Source organism: Zingiber officinale, chromosome 5A (genome assembly GCF_018446385.1).
Source record: "Zingiber officinale cultivar Zhangliang chromosome 5A, Zo_v1.1, whole genome shotgun sequence".
Classification (NCBI taxonomy): Eukaryota; Viridiplantae; Streptophyta; class Magnoliopsida; order Zingiberales; family Zingiberaceae; genus Zingiber; species Zingiber officinale.
The window spans coordinates 127,781,053-127,800,369 of record NC_055994.1 but is presented as its reverse complement, the minus strand read 5'-3'; the positions used below and the strand labels follow the sequence as shown (position 1 = coordinate 127,800,369).

Sequence of the window (19,317 nt, the reverse complement as noted above, 5' to 3'; positions counted from 1 at the left end):
AGCACCGCATCGCAATGTCTCGTCCTCTCCCCGCAGGCAGCAGCTGCAGGCAACAGAAGCCGCTCCGAATGCAAGATCGAATTTTTAACAGGAACAAATTCGAGACAGCAGAAAAACCTTCCCACTGATTGATCCTTGACCAAAAGGGATGAAGGCTATCCAGGAAAGGTAGAAGAAATAGATCGAGATTCAGATGGAGAGCTTACTGATCCCGAGGACTTGCCCTCCTCTTCACCTTCTGCCACGGATCGGCAGAAGCAGAAGCAGAATCAGAAACAGCAGCGGAGGCGGAAGCAGAGCAAGAACAATAGCAACGGCAAGGACGATTACGAGCACGGCGCCTGCGTGGCTGGCCGCTGCCGTCCTCTTCGCCTCCCTCGCCGCGCCATCTCCGGCGCTCGACCCGCGGTACGACGTGCCGCAGACGCTTTCCGGTGAGTCTGAGCCGGCCTCCCTGCGTCTCGGTGGATTAGGGTTTTCCTTGATTTGGAGCGAATCACCAAATGGAGTAACTGGGCAGGGGAGGACAAGCAGGGGGCGAGGATACAGCGGCCGAAGTCGAGGCTAGCGGAAAGATGCGTGGGCAAGTGCGTCACCACCTGCATTCTCGGCGGCGCCGGTTCGCCTGGCGCCGAAGGACCGCTCAATGTGAGAAGGTACAATCTTAAGCTTCTTTTCACGTCCTTGTCGAATCAAATCGTCAAGAATCAAATTCATGCCATTATCCTCCGCACGCAGGCCTCTTGTTGTCTTCAAGAACGGATTTCGCAGTCGTCAGTACTGGTAAGCGAGTTCTTCTGTTTGATCTATCTTTGCGATGCTCGGAAGGGCCGCTAAACTCGGAACCCTTCTTCAACCAGTTTACTGGAGTGCTCCGATATCTGTAACTTGATCAAGGACGGAGAAGATGGCCCCTGATGCTTTCCGGCCAGAAACATATTAGGAGAAGAGGAAGAGTTTTTTGTTTCCCTGATCATCAATCCTCAACTCTTGTTCAAGCGCCAAAAGGATTTCGAAGATGATGAAAGCAAGAATACAGCCAGTTGTAAATTGTTATATTTTCGATGTTTATCCCATTAATCACACGAGAATTAACGAGCACTATCGCCGCTGTTGCTCGCCAAAACTCGGCCTTTGCAGCGCCCAGTCGCTGCCGATGAGAATGTATCCAGTGATAGCAAATATAAATCTTGGAAATATTCACTGTTTTAATTTGATTTCTAGTGTTTTCAGCAATCATCTCATTCTTTTTTGCCAAATTGAACAGATTGGAAAATAACGCCATTGTATAGGAACAAGCAGATAAATGATTCATAACGCCATTGTATCGAATTCAAACACAAATCTTCAGAACGAGAAATGCTAAAAAGATCAAGAGAGGGAAGAGTTTTGACACATAGAAATCCTGGACTAGTGTAATTAACGGCAGTGATGGCCTTGCTCACTCGAGCGGCACCTCGACCTCTCCATCGCTGATCTCCTGCTGAAGGTCCTTGGGGTCCTTCCCGTCGACAGTGCATCCGACGGAGACGCAGGTTCCTAGGATCTCCTTGACGGTGCCGGAGAGGTCCTTGGCCATGGACCTGGGCCGCATGACCCTTGCAATCTCGATGACGTCGTCGAGGGAGATGTTGCCGTTGTGCTTGATGTTCTTGGTCTTCTTGCGGTCGCGCTCGGGCTCCTTCAGGGCCTTGATGACAAGGGCGGCGGCGGAGGGGACCACGGTAACCTTGGCCTGACGGTTCTGCACGGTGAGCTTGACCGTGACGCGGAGGCCCTTCCAGTCCTTGGCGGTCTCCTTGGCGATGTCCTCTCCGATCTTCTTCGGGGAGAGACCCAACGGGCCTATCTTCGGCGCCAGGGAGCTGGCGGCACCCACTTCGCCGCCAGTGACACGGACGAAGACGTCCACTACCTGCGACGGATCTAACTTGGGCGGCATCGCGCCGTCGGCGTCCGCAGCAGAGACGAGCTCAAAGGTTAGGGTTTGGACGCAGCCAAAAAGGACTATATATTGTATGTATTGGGCCGCTTTATGTGAATAGGAGCGGTTTGGGGGCAAAGGCCGAAATAAACAGGCCCTAAACCCTAAAAATCTTAAATTAAATCCCAATTATCCTACTAATTCCTTAATTAATTTTCTTTTCCATTTTTTTTAACTTTTTATGGAACCAACCGCATAAATAAATTTCTAAAAATTAGTAAATCACATAGGTTAGCACATATTCATTTTTCATTTTACCCTTAATCAGTCGAATCGATTTATATTTGAAAATCAGTTGATTAATTTTTAACGTTAGTCGAATTGATTTCTCTATGAACTTAAGTTTCAAACAAATAAGTTAAATGATAATGAAAATAAGTTAGATCAATTTGTTTATATATCAAAGTCGATGATGCGGTGATGAGATAAGGATAAGTGGAAGGGAGGGCAGTGTGGTCTTTTCATTATTAGGGTTAAGTTTATATGGAGCACTGTTCACATATTCCAGAGGAGGCGTTTTCGTCTGCGTGCTTCGGTCGTTGCTACAGGGACGTGCAGGAACGCCACCTCCATTGCTCACCGAATCGCGGTCTCCGGGAGCTGCCAGGAGGAAGGGTTGATTTCCTTCCGTCGCGACCATGGCTATCGGGGGGCTCTCCCTTTCCTCACGCACGGCGACCAGACGCGACTCCCTTTCTACTCTGTTCTCTTTCTCACGACGAGGTCGACAACCCCTCTCGCTGCCTTCACCCTAATCCAGGCGTCATCGTACCCAGAGGCCAAGCGCCCTTGCTCCCCTTTCTCCTCTTCAATCTCGGACGCAGCCAGCCTCGAGCTTCTAGCGGTCGACACTGCCCTTCCCTGCCCTTCGTTCACGCTGCCGACGATGCACGTGAGCACCACATCTCTTCCGCTAGCCATGCCTTCGCACTACTACCAGCGATGGCCTCCCCCACTGGCCATCCCTTTTTCTTCGTCTTCTACAACCGGCCGACAGCATATCCGCGCGTCAAGCCACCAGCCTCCCTTAGACGGCCAGACTGCCTCCTTTCAGCCTCGGACACTGTACCCCCTTTCCGACCAACGATGCTAATATGATCCCGTCGGAATATGAGAAGACGGAACTGTCGGAATGACGTGACTGGAATGTTGACTGCATCCCCATGACCTGGATGGTGAGCTGTCTTCTATGTTGACCAAGTCATCATAGGGCCTCTGGTCAACAGTACATGCAGCCAGCGACTGGGTTGCCCCGGTCCCTAGTACCCCGATGCTTGAGGCGGGTCCCACAAATATATAAGCAGTCGAATAATAGTAGAACAATGAAATAAATACAGGATGAGTACAGTGACATACCCTAGCCCCGGAGGGCGCCCTAGGATGGATCGGTGAGCTGGTCGCGCTACTGATCGACCCTGAAGGGTAGATGAGTGTGAGTCAGCTGAGAAGTCGGATCTGGGGGCAACGACATGGAGTCCGGTGCAACATGGATCCAAAAGGCGACATGTAGGCCGAAATATGACAACGGCGCCTAGGCCGACATACCCCAGCAGCTCATAGACCGGAACACGGCACACAGGTCGGGTAATACCCATAACTCACAACCTTAAACACAGCGGCTCGATGGTCGGAACACAACAGATGGAACAGATGTCAGATCGGCGTCGAAAGCATGCTACAGTGCAAACGACTCGAAGGACGACGTCGGCCAACCGCGATGGCCATGAGGAAGAGGGGGAGATCGGAAATTTGCCCGGTGTCGTCAGTCGAAGAGGGGGTACAGTGTCCGAGGCCAAAAGGAAGCAGCCTAGCCGTCTGAGGGAGGCTAGTGGCCGGACGCGCGGGTACGCCGTTGACCGGTTGTAGAAGACAAAGAAAAAGGGACGACCAACGGGGGCGGTCATCGCTGGTAGCAGTGCGAAGGCATGGCTAGCGAAAGAGATGTGGTGCTCACGTACATCGTCAGTGGCATGAACGAAGGGCAGGGAAGGGCAGTGTCGACCGCTAGAGGCTCGAAGTGCGGTGATGAGATAAGGATAAGTGGAATGGAGGAAAGTGTGGCCTTTTCATTATTAAGGTTGAGTTTATAGGGAGCATTATTCATAGATTTCAGAGGAGGCTTTTTTGTCTGCGTGCTTAGGCTGCTGCTGTAGGGATGCGCAAGAATGGCACCTCCATTGCTCACCGGATCGCGGCCTCCGGGGGCCGCCAGGTGGAAGGGCTGATTTCCTTCTGCCGCGACCATGGCTATCGGGGGGCTCTCCCTTTCCTCAAGCACGTCGACCAGATGCGGCTCCCTTTCTCCTCTGTTCTCTTTCTCACGACGACGTCGACAGCCCCTCTTGCCACCTTCGCCCTGAGCCGGACGTCGTCGTACCCAGAGGCCAAGCGCCCCTACTCCCCTTTCTCCTCTTCGATCCAGGGCGCAGCCAGCGTCGAGCCTCTAGCGGTCGGCACTGCCCTTCCCTACCCTTCGTTCACGCCGATGTCGACACATGTGAGCACCACATCTCTTCCGCTAGCCATGCCTTCGCACTGCTACCAGCGATGGTCATCCCTTTTTCTTCGTCTTTTACAACCAGCCGACGGTGTATCCGCGCATCCGGCCACCAGCCTCCCTTAGATGGCTAAACTGCCTCCTTTTGGCCTCGGACACTGTACCCTCTCCGACTGACAACACCAGGCAGATTTCTGATCTCCCTCTCTTCCTCATGGCCATCGCAGTTGGCCGACGCCGTCCTCTGAGTCATCTGCACTGTAGCATGCTTTCGACGCCGATATGACATTTGATCCATCTGTTGTGTTCCGGCCATCGAGCCGTTGTGTTTCAGGTTGTGAGTTACGGGTATTACCCCGCCTACGTTCCGTGTTCCGGTCTGTGAGTCGCTGGGGTATGTCGGCCTAGGTGTCGTTGTCATATTTCGGCCTACATGTTTCCTTTTGGATCCATGTTACACCGGACTCCATGTCTTTTCCCTCAGATTCGGTTGCTCAGCTGACTCACACTCATTTACCCTTCATGGTCGAACAGTAGCGCGACCAACTCACCGATCCTTCTGAGGGCGCCCCCGGGGCCAAGGTATGTCACTGTACTCATCCTGTATTTATTTCATTGTTCTACTATTATTCGACTGCTTATATATTCGTGGGATCCACCTCGAGCATCGATGTACCAGGGACCAGGGCAACCCGGTCGCTGGCTACAGGTACTGTTGACAGAGGCCCTATGATGACATGGTCAACACAGAAGACAGCTCACCATCTTGGTCGTGGAGATGCGGTCAACATTTCAACCACGTCATTCCGACAGTTCTGTCTTCTCAAATTCCCAACAGGATCAGTCGATTTTGGGCAAATTTGATTGATAGATCAAATGACTTCGGATTAATATGAAATTTTTATTATATGTTCGATTAGTTCTCCTGATTATATTCATGTCCTTAAATATCAATTTGACCAAATAAATTATGAGTGGTGATTTTTTTAATATGAATGTGTTCATAAAATTTAAGTCATGCTCTATCAACCGATTTTAAGTAAAATTGGTTAATATATCAAACGTCCTTGGATTGATATGAAACTAGTTCCTATATATTCGGCTAGTTCTTCTGAATATATTCATATCCCTCAAACATCAATTTGACTTAATATATTGAGAACAATGATTTTTTTAAACACAAAAAATCTAATTTGTATTAAAAAAATCACTGCTTTCAATATATTATGTCAAATTGATGTTTGAAGGCATGTATATAATTAGAAGAATTAGTCAAATACATAGGATCTAATTTCATGTCAATCCGAGATAGTTTGGTATATCAACTGATTTTGGAGAAAATTGACTGATGAACTTGTAAGTACCCTGGTTTAGTTTTAATGTGGTCAACCGGATTAAGTTAGGTCGTGTTGGGTAATCCTTGTGTCTAAGTGCGCAGGAGCTTAGAAACACAAGAAATCGAGTGGAAGACGCAGCTAGCGAAAAGGATGACACGGGAAGGAAGTCGATGGGCTCGGTACCTTCGAGAGACGAGTTGCCGCGAAAGAGTGCACTAGCATACTTGAAGGAAGCACATTGTATTTTTGAGGGATGAGAAGCTAGAGTAGAAGACTGCTTGAGAAGAACGCTAGAAGATGAGTTTGGGTGAGCCTGATTCTGTATGATAGAAATCACCCAAACGAAAGGAAAGGAGCAGCGGAGTTGTTGCCATCTAGGTGCTTAGACTCGTCTAGGTGCCTCGCCCAGTTTGGGCAGCAAAGGTACCCTCAACCCTTTGAATGCACCCTTGCACCTTCTTGGGAGGCGCCCTCAAGCCATTGAGGCGCCTTCAGTAGCCATTAGGCTACAATTGCGAAGAGGAAAAAACTCTATCCTCTTGAAGGTACCTTGGATCTCTTTGAAGGCACCTTCAACCAATGGTAACATATTTTTAGAGGCTATAAAAAGTCCCCTGGAGTTAGGAATTAAACAACAACTGAAGTAATCACTTCCTAGACTATTCCTAAGTTGTCAACACCTGTAAGAGACTACTCCGCCTTCGGCAAAGGCAATTTCTAGTGGAGCTTTTTCAATGTCTTGAATTCTCAACCGCTCATGTTGTAACCAAGTAAATCTAGAATTCTTACTATTCTCTTTAAAGTTGGTAATTTCATGCATTTTTATTTTGTTTAATTAATTGTGCATAACTAATCAAGTCCAAAAATCGAGAAATTTATCTTTCTTTTTTAGGCAATTCATCCTCCTCTTGCAGGCCTAACACGGTCCAACAATTAGTATCAGAGCTCAATCACTCAGAGAACTAATCGCCAACTGAGCACAAAAACTATGGCCAAACCAAGCATCTATTGGAGCAATCTGGGTACCCTAAGTTTTGATGTTTGGGCAAAGATTTAAGTTAGATTTATTGCTGTATTTGATATGCATTGTGAGTGTGCAGGATACAGGTACAACAAGGAAAGCCTAAGGATGATCTTGGCAAAGGAAGAAAGTCTAAGGATGAGTCTTGGCGGTGTAAGTCCAAGCATGTAGTCTTGGCAACGTAAGTCCAAGTGTGACTTGGTAATGGATGAAGTCTCGGAAGCGCGACCTCTTGGCAAAGGAAGACCCTAACAACAATGACAAGGTTGATGGAAGCTCCAGAAGACAAGACGTGAAGGATGGGGAGGCATCCGATGGATGCAAGGCGGATGGAGGAGGCTAGAAGGCTAGGTCTAGGTTGGTCAGGTGAGAACGAGTGCTGAGTGAATGCACTCGGGGGTTAAAACCTATGATTAAGGTTTTACTATAGCGTTATTGTAGCAGTACTGTAGTGTTACTGTATCAGTCGACTGGGAGTGAACAGAATGCTTCTGTTCATTCGGTTAGTGTGGAGTAGTCGATTGATGAAAGTATCAGTCGACTGGTATCGAGTCATTGGGTTGTAACGGTCGAATCTCCACAGAGGGTAGTCGACTGATGATTTTTGTAGTCGACTGGTAGACGGGGTTTTTCAACTCGTGGCTTATATAACCAAACATTGGATGTTTGGTTAAGGTTGACGAAATAGAGGTGGTTAACCCCTATTAGTAGTCTTTCAAAGCCTCCAAGCTCTTCTTGTGATTTAAGAGTGTTTGGATCAAGATTGTGGTGAGGTTTCTCCACCGAGAAGGAGGTTTGAGCTAGCTGAAGGTTTCCGGGGAGTCATCCACCGACGGATTTGGATCGTTCACCTTACGGACAGTCGTGGAGTAGGAGCCCTAATCTCCGAACCACGTAAACGCCTTGTGTTACGGAAGTGACGATTTGGGTGAGACGCTATTCAACCCCCCCCCCCCTCCTCTAGCGGACGTTAAGGTCTCAACAGCATCTATCCGCCAAAGTTCAAAAGTTTAAGGGGGAGTTTGCGATGTAGAAAAAGTGAATAGAGGTATTTTTCAAAACCGATTTCAAAATTTTATTAATGATCAAAGATGATTTTGTAGCTCCCAAAGATTAGCAAGGAGAAGAAAAAGAAGAATATCAATAGACCAAGAAAGAGCAAATTAACTTCGTTGCAAACGGACGAGTGAAATACCACCTCCTAAGTGTACTACCACCGCAGGAAGTTAATAGAATTGGCGCCTACATATCAGTAAAAGAACTCTAGGAAAAATTCTTTGAGTTGTACGAAAGGACTTCCGAAGCCAAGCTCGTGAAATGACACATGCTCCACAATCAACTAATGAACCTTCGGTTGAAAGAAGGAGAGTTAGTTGCTTAACTACACGCCAAACTAAAGGCGTTGATTACCAGACTCACAAATCTCGGAGAAAATATAACAAACTGAGATTCACTAAGGTGTGAACTAAACGCTTTCCCAAGATCAACCAAGTGGGCGTCCATAATAGACTCCTATTATATCTCTAAGGATCTAGAGGTAAGTTTATTAGAAAGTTTATTTTATACTTTAGAACTTCACGAATCTAAATGTGCAAAACAAAGGAAGGAGCCGAATCACAACATTGCCTTAAAGGCAAAAGTGGATGAACCTGACTCCAAAGCTTTTATCGACGAAGACGAAGCAACCCTCATGGTAAGAAACTTTAGTAAATTTTTTAAATCTAACAAATTTCACAAGTCACAGACAAAGAAACACCTTTGAAGCAAAAGGAATGTTCGATGCTACAACTGCCAGGAAGAAGGACATATCAGGGATGACTGCCCTAAACTAAAGAAGAAGAAAAAGAAAAAGGGTCAAGATGAATGAAACAAAGAAACTTAAAAGCTACGTGGGATGAATCATCGTCTTCTGAATTTGAGATTGAGGCATATGACGGACTGACACTAATGGAGAACCATCAGAGGGATGAAGAAAGTACCTCAGAAATGAAAATCGACGAAAGGGGAGCGTCAACAAACAGAAGCAGCGATGAAGGAATGTTGGATCACGAGGTAAGTGAGGTACATTTCTTATCTCCTGAATAATCATATAAATTTATTAAAATACTTTCTAGAATATATGCAAATTAAAAAAAGAAAATATATAGTTAAAATTGACCTTAGCAAATGCATGTCGACTAAAAGATTTTGATAAGTTGAAATTTGAAAATGAAAGACTGAAAGAATAAATAGAATCTTTGAAAAATGACTATGCATACTTAAAATCAAATGTTCTACGAAAGTCAAATTTTAGTAATTATAACATACTTAGTTGGTATATCAAGAACTATAGATGACAAATTAGAAAATTCCCTATAAATTATATTCCACCATAGTTCCCAATAAATCTAGTAGATAAAAACTCATATTGAATTCTAAAATCATGTCCAAATTAAATCCTCCATTTAATTGATTTACTAGGGTAGAAATTACTTTACTTAGAAAAAAATATCATCATACAAACTTTTCTTTAGCATTTTGTATTTAAAATTTTTATAATGATAGAATAGCAAATTATCTTTAGATTGAATCTTTTAAAAAAAATTATAATAAATTTTCTATGAATTACTTACTGAAAAATTAATTTTTAATATTAAAAATGTTATTTTGAAAATTTTAATTTTTTCAAATGTTTATTAGATTTTTCTAGATCAAAATCTATTTTTAATATTTATTTTTCTAAAAATAGGGTTATGCAATGAAACTATTTATTTCTGTTAAAATAAAAAATATTTTTTCATGAATTTTTGTTATTTGTCTAACTATTTTGTTTTTGACAAAAATTCAGAATTTTTTTGAAATAGGAAAATAATTGTCAAATTATTTTTGTCAAAAGAGAATTACTTAGTACAATTAGAATATTTTTAAAAATTATGTTTGAAAAATCTTAGACTACTATTAATTCTGTTCATTATCCCCTAGCAAACTTTTCACATTTTTTCTAACTTTTTTTTTTGTATTTTTCTTAATTTTTTTATGTGATCAAAAAGGGAGAGATAGGATTAAGTTAAGGGGTCGTAGAAAAATTACATATTTATCCTTGTGCTTACTTGCAAATTTTCTATTATAATTATAATTTTCATTTAATTAGTCAAATGATTTAATGTTGGTTTAATCCTAACTTAACTTGGGTTGATGTGTAGCAAAAAGGGGGAGATTGTAAATACCTTGGGCTAGTTTTGATCTAGTCAAGCGGATTAAGTTAGGTTATGTTAGGTTTAATCCTTGTGCCTAAGTGTGACGAAGCTTAGGAACACAAAAAGTTGAGCCGAAGACGTAGCGAGTGAGAAGAATGGCATAGGAAGGGAGTCGACGGACTTGGTGCATCTAAGGGACGAGGTGCTGTAGAAGAGTATGCTGAAGGAAGAGAATGAATCACGTGGGGCTTCCAAGGGACGAGAAGCAAGAGAAGAAGGCTAGAAGATGGATTTGGGTGAACCCAATTCTAGATAACAAAAATCACCCAAGTGAATAGAAAAGAGCAGCCGAGTTGTTGCCTATCTAGGCGCCTGGAATGGGTCAAAGTGCTGGAACTTCGAGCATTTGGACTAGGTCCAGGCACCTTGCCCAGTTTGGGCTACAAATACTCCCTTAAGTCTTTGAAGAGTGCTCTCGCACCTTCTTGGGAGGCACCCTTAAGCCATTGAGGCGCCTTTAATAGTTGTTAGGCTATCTTGCAAAGAGCATAAAACTCTATCATCTTAGAGGTGCCTTGGATCTCTTTAGAGGTGCCTCCAACCAACAATAACATTTTTCCAGAGGTTGTACAAAGCCTCCTGGAGCTAGGAATTAAATAATAATTGAACTACAACTTCTGTAATCACTTCCTAGTCTTTTTTCTAAGCTATCAACGACTGTAAGAGGAAAATCTGCCTTCAACAAAGGAAATTTTTAGTAGAGTTTTTGTTGGATCGATACGCACGTGAGAGGGGGGTAAATCACGTGATTTTCAAAAACTAGGTTTCTTGTTTTTAAAATCATGAGTGTGAACGCAGCGGAATGTAAATAAGAAATCTAAAACAAAAGCCACAAGAAAACACAGTCAGTTTACTTGGTTCGGAGCCTTCGGCGATTACTACTCCAAGACCTAGGTCCCGCGGACATACTGATAAGTAATTCACTAAAAACATCTTCCGGTAACTCCAAAAGAGAGAATCGAGTACAAAAATGATTAGAATAAGTGCAACACACTGCACTCATCCTTTTGCAGAGTTTAAGTACACAAACAAAAATCGTTACTGTCATTGAAGTATCGAAATGGGAGCGCTCGTATGTCGTTGTTGGTCTACCGGCCACGATCGAAAGTCCTCGGAACAGTCATCGAGCATAGTAGCTTTGCAGCAGAGTCGTAGTAGAAGCCTGGAGCAGTCAGAAGCTCAAGCAGATGCGTAGTAACTCGTATATGGGTGTCTTATCAAAGCCTTCTCAAGACTGCCTTATATAAGGCATGGAAGGTGCCTTCTATAGGCGTTGAAGGTGCCTTTAACCTGGTAAATTTGATTCCGAGCATCCTGGCACTTATCCGAGACTACGTCTAAAATTTATCTTGTGGAAGGGGCCTTCCATAGCCATGGAAGGCGCCTTCTATGAACAGTACGAAGGCACCTTCACTGCTTGAAGGCGCCTTCAGACATTGTTCATCCGAAGGCAAATTTGTTCCTTTGTCCTACAAAATAATGCTAGTCCAAATAACCTGTAAAACAATTATTAGGATAATAATAATAAGGAGTAATTAATTCTTGTTCTCCTAAGACTAGAAACTAGTCAAGGTCTCAGTTTAGAGATCCAAAATGAACCTAAACTGGACCGACGTCTACTGTCCTCTCAACCGGGGTGCGTCCTCACAAGGTCACTCTCTTCCAGTGACTTATCTTAACTTATCAACTTGCCAGTTGTCCGGTCCGTAGACCCAACTAGACTTTCTGCCAGATATCCGGTCGGCCCATTGATCTATCTGGACTTCCTCAGATCTGTCAACTCCTGCACACTGCGTTAGTACAATAGATAAAATAATAAAGTAAAATAATGTCAACATATTTCAAGATTCGCTGGTCCGATCGACCGCGCGTCGCTCACACATTACCTAGGGTCACCTCTGTTGGTGCGGTTAGCACTAACGATTTAACCCAGATTTTAATGAATGACAAATAGGTTAAGTTAGGTTTGTCGTTATCTAATGCTTTGATCGAGTATGCAGGCTAAGTCCAGACAAGTCGACGGGCTGACCGGATGTCTGGCACGAAGTCCAAGCGGGTCGACGGGTTGACCGGACGCTTGGCGAGAAGTCCAGCTAGGTCGACGGGCTGACCAGATAGCTGGCATGAAGTCCAAGCGGGTCGACGGGCTGATCGGACGCTTGGCACGAAGTCCAGCTAGGTCGACGGGCTGACCGGATAGCTAGCACAAAGTCCAGACGGGTCGAAGGGCTGACCGAACGTCTGGTAGGTAAGTAAAGGTAAGTCACTGGAGGAGAGTGACTGTGAGGACGCATCCCAGTTAAGGGACAGTAGGCGTCGGTTCAGTTTAAGTCCATTTTGGATCCCTAAATTGAGACCCTGACTAGGTTCTGGTCTCGGGAAGACAGGACCAAACTCATAAATCTATATAAAATGTCTATACATATATTTTCTAACTCTATTTTGTAGATACAAATGTAGAGCTTCAAATTCTGCACGCGTAGCAACTACAGAGCTTGATTCTGAGTCTGGAGTCAAAAGTTATGACCTTCGGAAGATGACTGTGTCAAACAAGTAGTTGGAGACGACTCGGATCAGCCAGATTCGAACTCTCCTCATCTTATCCGAATTTTTGGGATCTGATAAGCTCTGGAGACCCCACCAAAGGGCTATAAAAGGAGGGGGTGAGTAAGCTTCAAGGACACAACTCTCAGAACGAAGAATCTGCTTCCTTGTGCTCCTGCTGCGCTGCGATCTCCGACAAGTTTTTCCTTTCTGTTCTAAGTCTTTTTATTGTCGATAATTTTTCCTTATTAGCAATATTGTACTTAACTTGTAATCTATATTTCGAATTGCTAGTGAATTGCCCAACGAAATTACTCACGGAGTACGGGCCTTCGAGTAGGAGTCGTCACAGGCTCCGAACGAAGTAAATCCACTGTGTTCAATTTTCTTATTCCGCTACATTTATACTCGTTGTTTTTCGAATCGATATTCACCCCCCCTCTATCGACGTTTCACGATCCAACAAGTGGTATCAGAGTAGGTACCGCTCTGATTTGGTGCAACCACCAATCAGACAGGGGGAGAAACATTTCTTTTAATTTTTTTTTGGCTTTCAGTTTTTCGCATAACTCCAAATTGGTATTATTACCTTTTTGAAATTTTTTTTCGTAATTAAAACTAAATTGGTGCAACATCGATTTAGCTCTTTTTCATTACTCTTCTTTCTTCCCACACTGCTAATCCAAGACCAAGTCTTGGCACCACTTTTTAGTTTTCCATCTTCAGCATTCAATGACTCTTCTAGAAGGACGGAACCCTCACGAACCACTACCATATGATCAAGATTTCAACTACTGGAAGCGATTAATGGAATGCTTCTTAGGAAGCTTAGATTTCAATTATGTGCTAATATTGAGAAAACCCTCTCAGGACTCGGAACTGAACAAAAATATAAGTAAAATTATTTGTAGTGTTTTACCTAACAATGTTTTATGCAGACTAGAAAAGTGCAAGAATGCGTGTGAGCTTTGGACCAAGTTGATCAAGCTCCACGAGAAGCCGTTGGAGTCAGACGATCAAGCCAAAATCGAATCCGAACTCGAGTCAGATCCAACGGAGAAGCCTGCTGAATTAGGGGTTGCGCTCAATGTTAGTAATATTTACCAAAACACTCTTGCTAGTAGTAGTTTAAAATATGTGCATGTTAATTTGGATATGTCTGAAAGTATATGTGAAAATAGTGTACATGACAATACTTACAAAAATACCCCTAGGATATTTTCTGATAAAACAAATATAATTAATTCAGAAAATACCCCTAGGATATTTTCTAATAAAACAAATATAATTAATTTAGAAAATGCAGAAAATCTGAAAATAATTAATAAATCTAAAAATTCGAATTTAAACCTAAAAAAATTTGAAAATTCAAACAAAAAAGATGACAAGGTCAATATTGATCTAGATAAAATTAATAAATTATTTAATCTAGACAATATTAATCTAGAAAGTCTTATTCAACTCGAGATAATCTAATTAACAAAAAATTAAATATTAAAGATAAAATTTATTTAATAAATTCCACTAATTATATCAACTTAAAAGGTAAAGAAAATATAAGGATAAACTCAAACACTCTGATAAAATCAAAAATAAATTTAACAAATTTAAAATTAATGGTTAATAAAAGATTAAAAGATAAACCTTTAAAGAAATATAATTTAATTAATTCAAATTTAAAAATGAATAAAAACTCAATCGTTAACGATAAACCATTAAATAAAGACAATTCAATTAACTTAATAAAATTAAAATTGAAAGAAAATTTAAATATTAAATACACTCTCTTAAAGAAGGATAATTTGACCAATTTAATTAATTCAAAATTAAAAACTTAAATCTAAATTATAAATTAAAACTAAAACAAAAAAAATCTTAAAAGGAAAATCAATAATTTTAGGGGGGGGGGGCTCCAGAATAGCTGACACCTCCAAAACTAACTTACCCGACAGCGTAACCAATAACTAATGTACTTGGCAGGGTAATTAGGACTAGTTCAAAAGGGATAATAGTTTAACTTGACCAACGGTACTGGTGAAGTCTTGGATGATAGTACGTTAGGGAAGCTTAGTCTATGCATGTCTAGGAAGATATGACTTCGACCTGATGCATTTGGCTAAGTGGAACTGGCCGAAGCTACCCTTTATGGATCCTAACCAGTTAGACCAAGGTTTTGTACTAAGTCCAGTGGATAGGACTATTTGGAAAACCTCGAAGGCATGGTTACTCTAATGATATCCAAGTGACTCACCATAGCCCAGAAGTTTATCCAAAAATGTCTATTTGTTAGATCCAAAGCTAAACCTAAAGCTAACACAAAGTTAAACCAAACCCTAAAATGGAATCTAATTCATCTCACCAAATAATAGGATTCCCTAATTGATAATTTAGATCAGGTGAGATGACTAAGGACTTAAAATTAAATTAAAATTAGAGAAAATTAAATTTAAATTAAAATTACAATTAATTTAAAATTAAAGTAAAATTAAAATTAAGTTAAAATTAAAATTAAAATTAAAATTAAAATTAAAATTATTTAAAAAATATTTTTAATAAAAAATTAGTTTTAAAAAACATTAACTTAAAAGAAATTATTTTCTTTAAAAAAAAATCATTTTACAAACCTTTTAAAAATCCTTTTAAAAACTATTTTAAAAATCATTTTAAAAATCCATTTAAAAATTATTTTTAAAAAAAATCCTTTTAAAAACTATTTTAAAAATCCTTTTAAAAACTAGTTTAAAAAATTATTTTAAAAATTATTTTAAAATTATTTTAAAAATCCTTTTAAAAATTATTTTAAAATGCTTTTAAAAATCCTTTTAAAAACTATTTTTGAAATTATTTTAAAAATCCTTTTCAAAATTATTTTTTTAAAAAAATATTATTTCAAAAATCCTTTTACAAATTATTTTTTAAAAAAAAATCTTTTAAAAATCATTTTAAAAATATTTAAAAAACAATTTTAAAAATCTTTTTAAAAAAACTATTTTAAAAATCCTTTTAAAAACTATTTTACAAATTATTTAATTTTTTTTTTAAAAAAAAAGCTATTTTAAAAATCTTTTTAAAAATACTTATAAAACAATTTTAAAAATTATTTTAAAAATCTTATTTAAAACTATTTTAAAAAAATCCTTTTAAAAATTATTTAAAAAATACTTTTAAAAATCCTTTCAAAAATTATTTTAAAAATAAATTCTTTTAAAAATCTTTTTAAAAACTATTTTAAAAATTAATTTAAAAATCTTCTAAATAAAAAACTATTTTAAAAATCCTTTTAAAAATTATTTTAAAAATCTTTTTAAAAACTATTTTAAAAATCCTTTTAAAAACTATTTTAAAAATCCTTTTAAAATCCTTTAAAAAATTATTTGAAAATTATTTCAAAAATTATTTAAAAAACTCATATAAAAATCATTTTAAAAACTCTTAAAAATTATTTTAAAATTATTTTTAAAAACTCTTTTAAAATCATTTTTAAAAATTATATAAATATTCTTTTAAAAATTATTTTAAAAACTCTTTTAAATTTATTTTAAAAATTATTTAAAAACTGTTTTAAAAATCATCTTAAAAATTATTTAAAAACTCTTTTAAAAATTATTTTAATTTTTTTTAGAAAATTATTTTAAAACTCTTTTTAAAATTATTTTAAAAATTATTTTAAAAACTCTTTTAAAAATCATTTTAAAAATTATTTTAAAAACTATTTAAAAATTCTTTTGAAAACCATTTTAAATTATTTAAAAATTAATTTTAAACTCTTTCAAAAATCAGTTTAAAAAAAAAGTCTTTTAAAAATTAAATCTTTTATAAATCATTTTAAAAAATTCTTCTTAATATTATTTTTCACTTTAATAAAATTTTGTTAACTTAAAAAAATTAGTCTTATTGATTATTTAAACTTTAAAAATTATTATTTAGATTTTAAATTTTTTTACCTTAAACATTATTTAAATCTTAAAATTATTTTTAAACTTAATTTAACCTAACTAAAAATTAAAACTTAATTAAAACTTAATATTGAAATTACAATTAAAATTTAAAAATTTGACTTAAACTTAAAACTTAAACCTTAATTAATCACTGATATTAATTTAAATCTAAAATCAAAACTGAATTGAACGTATATTAATTGCCATTAAATAATTATAAAAATTATTTTAAAATCCTTTTAAACACTGTTTTAGAAATCCTGTTAGAAATCCCTTAAAAATAATAATAATAATAATTCTTTTAAATTCATTTAAAACTTAGACACCTAACTTAAAAACTTAAATTCTGTTAACTTTAACCTTAAACTTAATTATGTAATTAATAAGTAGAACTTAACTGTCTAAGTTTAACTTCATTTGAGAACTAAAATTGACTTGAATTAAACCTTACTTAACTGTGTCTAATAATTTTAACTTCATGCTAACTTCAAACTAAATTAATCCCACTTAAAAGGAAGTAAATAAAAAAAATAATTATAACTAACACTTTCATTGACCAACTCAATCAATTAATATGAATTTTAAATTATTTTATTAAGTATTAAATTATTAAATTAAGTAAAAATTAATCAATAAATTATTGATAATGACCAACTGTTTTTGATTTAATAAAGTTTATCTTATTAAACCTTAAACTGAAGCTTAAGCACCTAAATCTAATATTAATTGTTGATTAATCAAACTCAAATAAACAATTATATCAAGGATACAGAGATAAATATGTAAATAATATAAGTGTTACCAAATCCCCTAGAACACTTAGGTAGACAAATGTGTTAGGGCTTGAAATTTAACACACTCAAATCTTAGCATTATATTAAGGGGGAGTAATAAATAAGGAGGATTAATAAATTAAAGGAGTATCAAATTCAGGGGGAGGTTTATTTTTTAATTATCTCCTTAAGTGTTATTTTTTAATCTTCTCTTTAAAATCTCTCTAGAAAATTCTACCTCAATTTTTTTTTTAAAAAAAAATCTACTTTGAATATTTTTAGCAAATATTTTCAAAATTTTATGTCAGGTTTAGGGGGAGGAATTAATTAAAATTTTCCCTTTATTTAAAATATTTTAAAATTTGTGTTTGAAAAATGGTTTCTTAAAAATTTTTTAAACCTATTTTTGAAAACTAACTCTTATAAAACTAAATTGTTTTTAAGAATTGGGTTTTACTTTTTGTTGAAAATTAATTTTGAAAATTAGATTTAACTTAGTTTTGAAAATTTAAAACTTGGTCTTGAAATTTAGAACATATACACTTATGTTTGAAAATTAGGCTATCTAAACTTGGCTATTTTTCTAAAAGCTAAAAGCTAATGCTTTAAACAAGTTTTCAAAAGTTTAAACTCCCCCAAATTAACTTGACATCATTTCTTACAATTTTTACTTTGTCTGTATTCTGTGTTGTTGATTACTTGACTTATATCCTTATTTGATGAATGCCAAAGGGGGAGGGTTAGGTGGTTAAGTTAGCTAAACCAAACTGAAAATACAAACTAACTTAAAAACCACATAAATGCATGTTGTTACTTGTTTTTTTCTTGCATATGTTTTCACTAACTTAACCAGGTTGTCATTCCATAAAAAATGGGGAGATTATTGGTGCGGTTAGCACTAACGATTTAACCCAGGTTTTGATGAAAGACAAATAGGTTAAGTTAGGTTTGTCGTTATCTAATGCTTTGATCGAGTATGCAGGTTAAGTCCAGACAGGTCGACGGGCTGACCAGATGTCTGGTACGAAGTCCAAGCGGGTCGACGGGCTGACCGGACGCTTGGCGAGAAGTCCAGCTAGGTCGACGGACTGACCAGATAGCTGGCACGAAGTCCAAGCGGGTCGACGGGCTGACCGGACGCTTGGCACAAAGTCCAGCTAGGTCGACGGGCTGACCGGATAGCTGGCACAAAGTCCAGACGGGTCGAAGGGCTGACCGAACGTCTGGCAGGTAAGTAAAGGTAAGTCACTGGAGGAGAGTGACTGTGAGGACGCATCCCAGTTAAGGGACAGTAGGCGTCGGTCCAGTTTAGGTCCATTTTGGATCCCTAAATTGAGACCCTGACTAGGTTCTGGTCTCGGGAAGACAGGACCTAACTCATAAATCTGTATAAAATGTGTATATATTTTTTTTTCCTAACTCTATTTTGTAGATACAAATGTAGAGCTTCAAATTCTTCACGCGTAGCAACTGACAGAGCTTGATTCCGAGTTTGGAGTCAAAAGTTATGACCTTCGGAAGATGACTGTGTCAAACAAGTAGTTGGAGACGACTCGGATCAGCCAGATTCGAACTCTCCTCATCTGATCCGAATTTTTGGGATCTGATAAGCTCTGGAGACCCCTCCAAAGGGCTATAAAAGGAAGCTTCAAGGACACAACTCTCAGAATGAAGAATCTGATTCGTTGTGCTCCTGCTGCGCTGCGATCTCCGACAAGCTTTTCCTTTCTGTTCTAAGTCTTTTTATTGTCGGTAATTTTTCCTTATTAGCAATATTGTACTTAACTTGTAATCTATATTTCGAATTGCTAGTGAATTGCCCAACGAAAGTACTCCGTACGGAGTACGGGCCTTCGAGTAGGAGTCGTCACAGGCTCCGAACGAAGTAAATCCATTGTGTTCAATTTTCTTATTCCGCTGCGTTTATACTCGTTGTTTTTCGAATCGATATTCACCCCCCCCCTCTACCAATTGTAGGATCGAAAAG

At 38.5% G+C, this 19,317-nt stretch overlaps 2 protein-coding genes across 2 annotated transcripts; one reads left to right on the top strand and one right to left on the bottom strand.

Annotated features, from left to right (window-relative positions):
- Window positions 1–25: 25 nt before the first annotated feature.
- On the top strand, window positions 26–1,217 carry LOC121981699. Its single transcript, XM_042534355.1, has 4 exons — window positions 26–434; window positions 521–656; window positions 739–783; window positions 861–1,217. The coding sequence occupies exons 1-4, from the start codon at window positions 194–196 to the stop codon at window positions 916–918; spliced, it is 480 nt and encodes a 159-aa protein (XP_042390289.1). The 5' UTR covers window positions 26–193; the 3' UTR covers window positions 919–1,217.
- Window positions 1,218–1,325: 108 nt separating this feature from the next.
- LOC121981698 (60S ribosomal protein L12-1-like) lies at window positions 1,326–2,011 on the bottom strand. The gene has a single exon (XM_042534354.1). It carries the CDS (start codon window positions 1,940–1,942, stop codon window positions 1,442–1,444), a length of 501 nt encoding a protein of 166 aa, XP_042390288.1. The 5' UTR covers window positions 1,943–2,011; the 3' UTR covers window positions 1,326–1,441.
- Window positions 2,012–19,317: the final 17,306 nt, after the last annotated feature.

Bases quoted from the DNA above. Each gene is read 5' to 3' on its own strand.
- LOC121981699 (XM_042534355.1), top strand. From the start codon at position 194: ATGGAGAGCTTACTGATCCCGAGGACTTGCCCTCCTCTTCACCTTCTG. The intron at 657-738 runs GTACAATCTTAA...CTCCGCACGCAG, and splicing joins GGACCGCTCAATGTGAGAAG to GCCTCTTGTTGTCTTCAAGA. The intron at 784-860 runs GTAAGCGAGTTC...TTCTTCAACCAG, and splicing joins TTTCGCAGTCGTCAGTACTG to TTTACTGGAGTGCTCCGATA.
- LOC121981698 (XM_042534354.1), bottom strand. From the start codon at position 1,942: ATGCCGCCCAAGTTAGATCCGTCGCAGGTAGTGGACGTCTTCGTCCGT.